This window comes from Phalaenopsis equestris, unplaced genomic scaffold, assembly GCF_001263595.1.
Source record: "Phalaenopsis equestris unplaced genomic scaffold, ASM126359v1 Scaffold001283, whole genome shotgun sequence".
Lineage (NCBI taxonomy): Eukaryota > Viridiplantae > Streptophyta > Magnoliopsida > Asparagales > Orchidaceae > Phalaenopsis > Phalaenopsis equestris.
The window spans coordinates 182,074-184,219 of NW_018165722.1; the positions used below are offsets into that span (position 1 = coordinate 182,074).

Consider the following 2,146-nt stretch of genomic DNA (forward strand, 5'->3'; position numbering starts at 1 on the left):
ATATATATATATACATACATACATATATATATAATATTTCTTTACTAAAATCCATAATAATTTACTTCAAATAACGATAAATAAACAGCCTTTAAAGGTTTTTTTTTGGCATATAAACATTTTATCGAAGATGCAGAAATAATTAGTGATTGATTGCCAGGATTTACCGATGGTGAGAAGGGCTGTTGTGGCACCGGGTTTTTCGAATACGGGGAAACATGCAAAGGTCAGAAATTATGTAGCAACATTTTGTCGCATGTATTTTTTGATGCAGTTCATCCATCTCAAAAAATGTACCAGCTCATCCTACTCAACAGTACTTTCTCCAAAATCGGGAACGGATGGCCTGACCATAATTGATTTGAAAAGGGAGGAAGGACTTCACTGCTGGTTGCAGACAATGTATGCAATATTTCTTCCTGCTTGTATCTTGGTAAATGAATATTGGGACAGAACTTGAATAAGAGCTAGTGTTATATTGAAAAATAAATAAAAATTATAAAGATTATTTAGGCAGCCTCTTTGTTCACTATTTTTTACTTGATAATGCTTTATTCTAATGTTTAGTGCACACACTCTCATCTATGTTAGAAATTAACTTGTTTTGAATAATATTTAAACTTGTTGAAAAGTTTATATGTTGAAAAATTGATGTTACCTTAGATGTGATGCATATGTATGTGATGGGTGTGGTAGGTGAAGAATGAAGGAGTGATATTAGTTTAGTTGGTGGACTATATGCGGTGTTCATTATTTCATTACTTATAAACTTGTATAAATACCCTATATTATTTATGGTTATGAATCAAGTCTCAAGAAAAGGTTTGTGGGCTTCTAAATAAAGTTTGTGTGAGTTTGAGAGTTGTCTTTTGTAATATTGAGTTTATAAAAATTTAAGTTTTTCCCAATAAAGCTGTTTCAGCATGATGGCGAATGGAGGAATGATTCCCTTCCAAGTTCTGACACTTAGAGAGACCAATAACAATAATTGAAGCATCAAGATGAAGACTCTATTAGGAGCACAAAATGTGTGGGATATCATCTTGAAAGGTTATATAGAACAAGTTGATATTGTTATATCTAAAACTCAAAACGAAGCTCTAAAAGATTCAAGAAAAAGGAACAATAAGGCTTTCTATTTCATCTATCAAGCAGTTGATGAAGATTAGTTCGAGAATATCTCAAGTGCAACCGCAACAAAAAAAACATGAAAGAAACGTCAAATTTGTAACAAAAGAGTAGAGCAAGATAGAAATATTTTCCTTCAAAATTTTGGAGGTTAGTTTGAACTCCTATTCATGAAGGAATACGAATTAATTTCAGGTTATTTCTCTTTAGTGCTGACTTTATTCATGAAGGAATATGAATTAATTTCAGGTTATTTCTCTTTAGTGCTGACTATTATAGATCAATTAAAATAAATTTGTGAAAATGTGAGTGAAGTAATAATTATATAAAAAATTCTTCACTCTCTTTTAAAAACTTTGAGCATATTGTAATAACTATTGAAGAAACTAGCGTTTTAGCAATAATGAGTGTAAGAAAATTATTGTTTTGTTTGCATGCTTCTGAAAAAAATAAAAGAGAAGGAAAAAACAATAAGAAATAATGGTAAAACTTCTTCAACTCATTTTGAAAGAAGAAAACTTTGTCAATGATAAATAAAAAAGAGAAGGAGGACTTGGACAATATGAGGTGATATAGTAGGAAGAGAAGGTGATATAGTAGAAAGAGAAGCAATAAGTCATATAAAAATTCCATGAACTTCAATAAAGGATGTAGAGATGGAAATAAACAAAAGCAAAGAGTCGTGGAAGAGAAAATTCCTTGCCAATATTTGATAAATCAAAAGTTAAATGCTATAATTGTAAAAAATTTGGCTAATATGTTGTGAAATGTCGATGTTCGAACATAGTGGAGGAGAAAGCCAATATTATAAAAGATAAAAGTAAATAAAAAGGTACTTTATTGTTTGCATGCAAAGACAAAGATAAAGACTAAACAAATAGGCGGTATCTTAACACTAATACAAGCAATCATATGTGTAGAGAAAGAAATATGTTCTCAATTGTTTGCTATGTACACAATATGAAAAATAATATTTTTAGTTTGGGTCAATTATTAGAGAGAAAAAATTGATATTCAC

The 2,146-nt window shown here is 29.9% G+C and overlaps 1 protein-coding gene across 1 annotated transcript in view; it reads left to right on the plus strand.

Annotated features, from left to right (window-relative positions):
• The window catches only part of LOC110033776 (GDSL esterase/lipase At5g45950-like), a 3,797-nt gene extending 3,229 nt beyond the window's left edge, over positions 1-568 (plus strand). Inside the window, exon 4 of the mRNA XM_020737870.1 lies at positions 161-568. Within this exon, the coding sequence (XP_020593529.1) occupies positions 161-360 (200 nt within the window). The 3' untranslated portion in view covers positions 361-568. The remainder of the gene's footprint in view (positions 1-160) is intronic.
• The last annotated feature ends 1,578 nt before the right edge of the window (positions 569-2,146 follow it).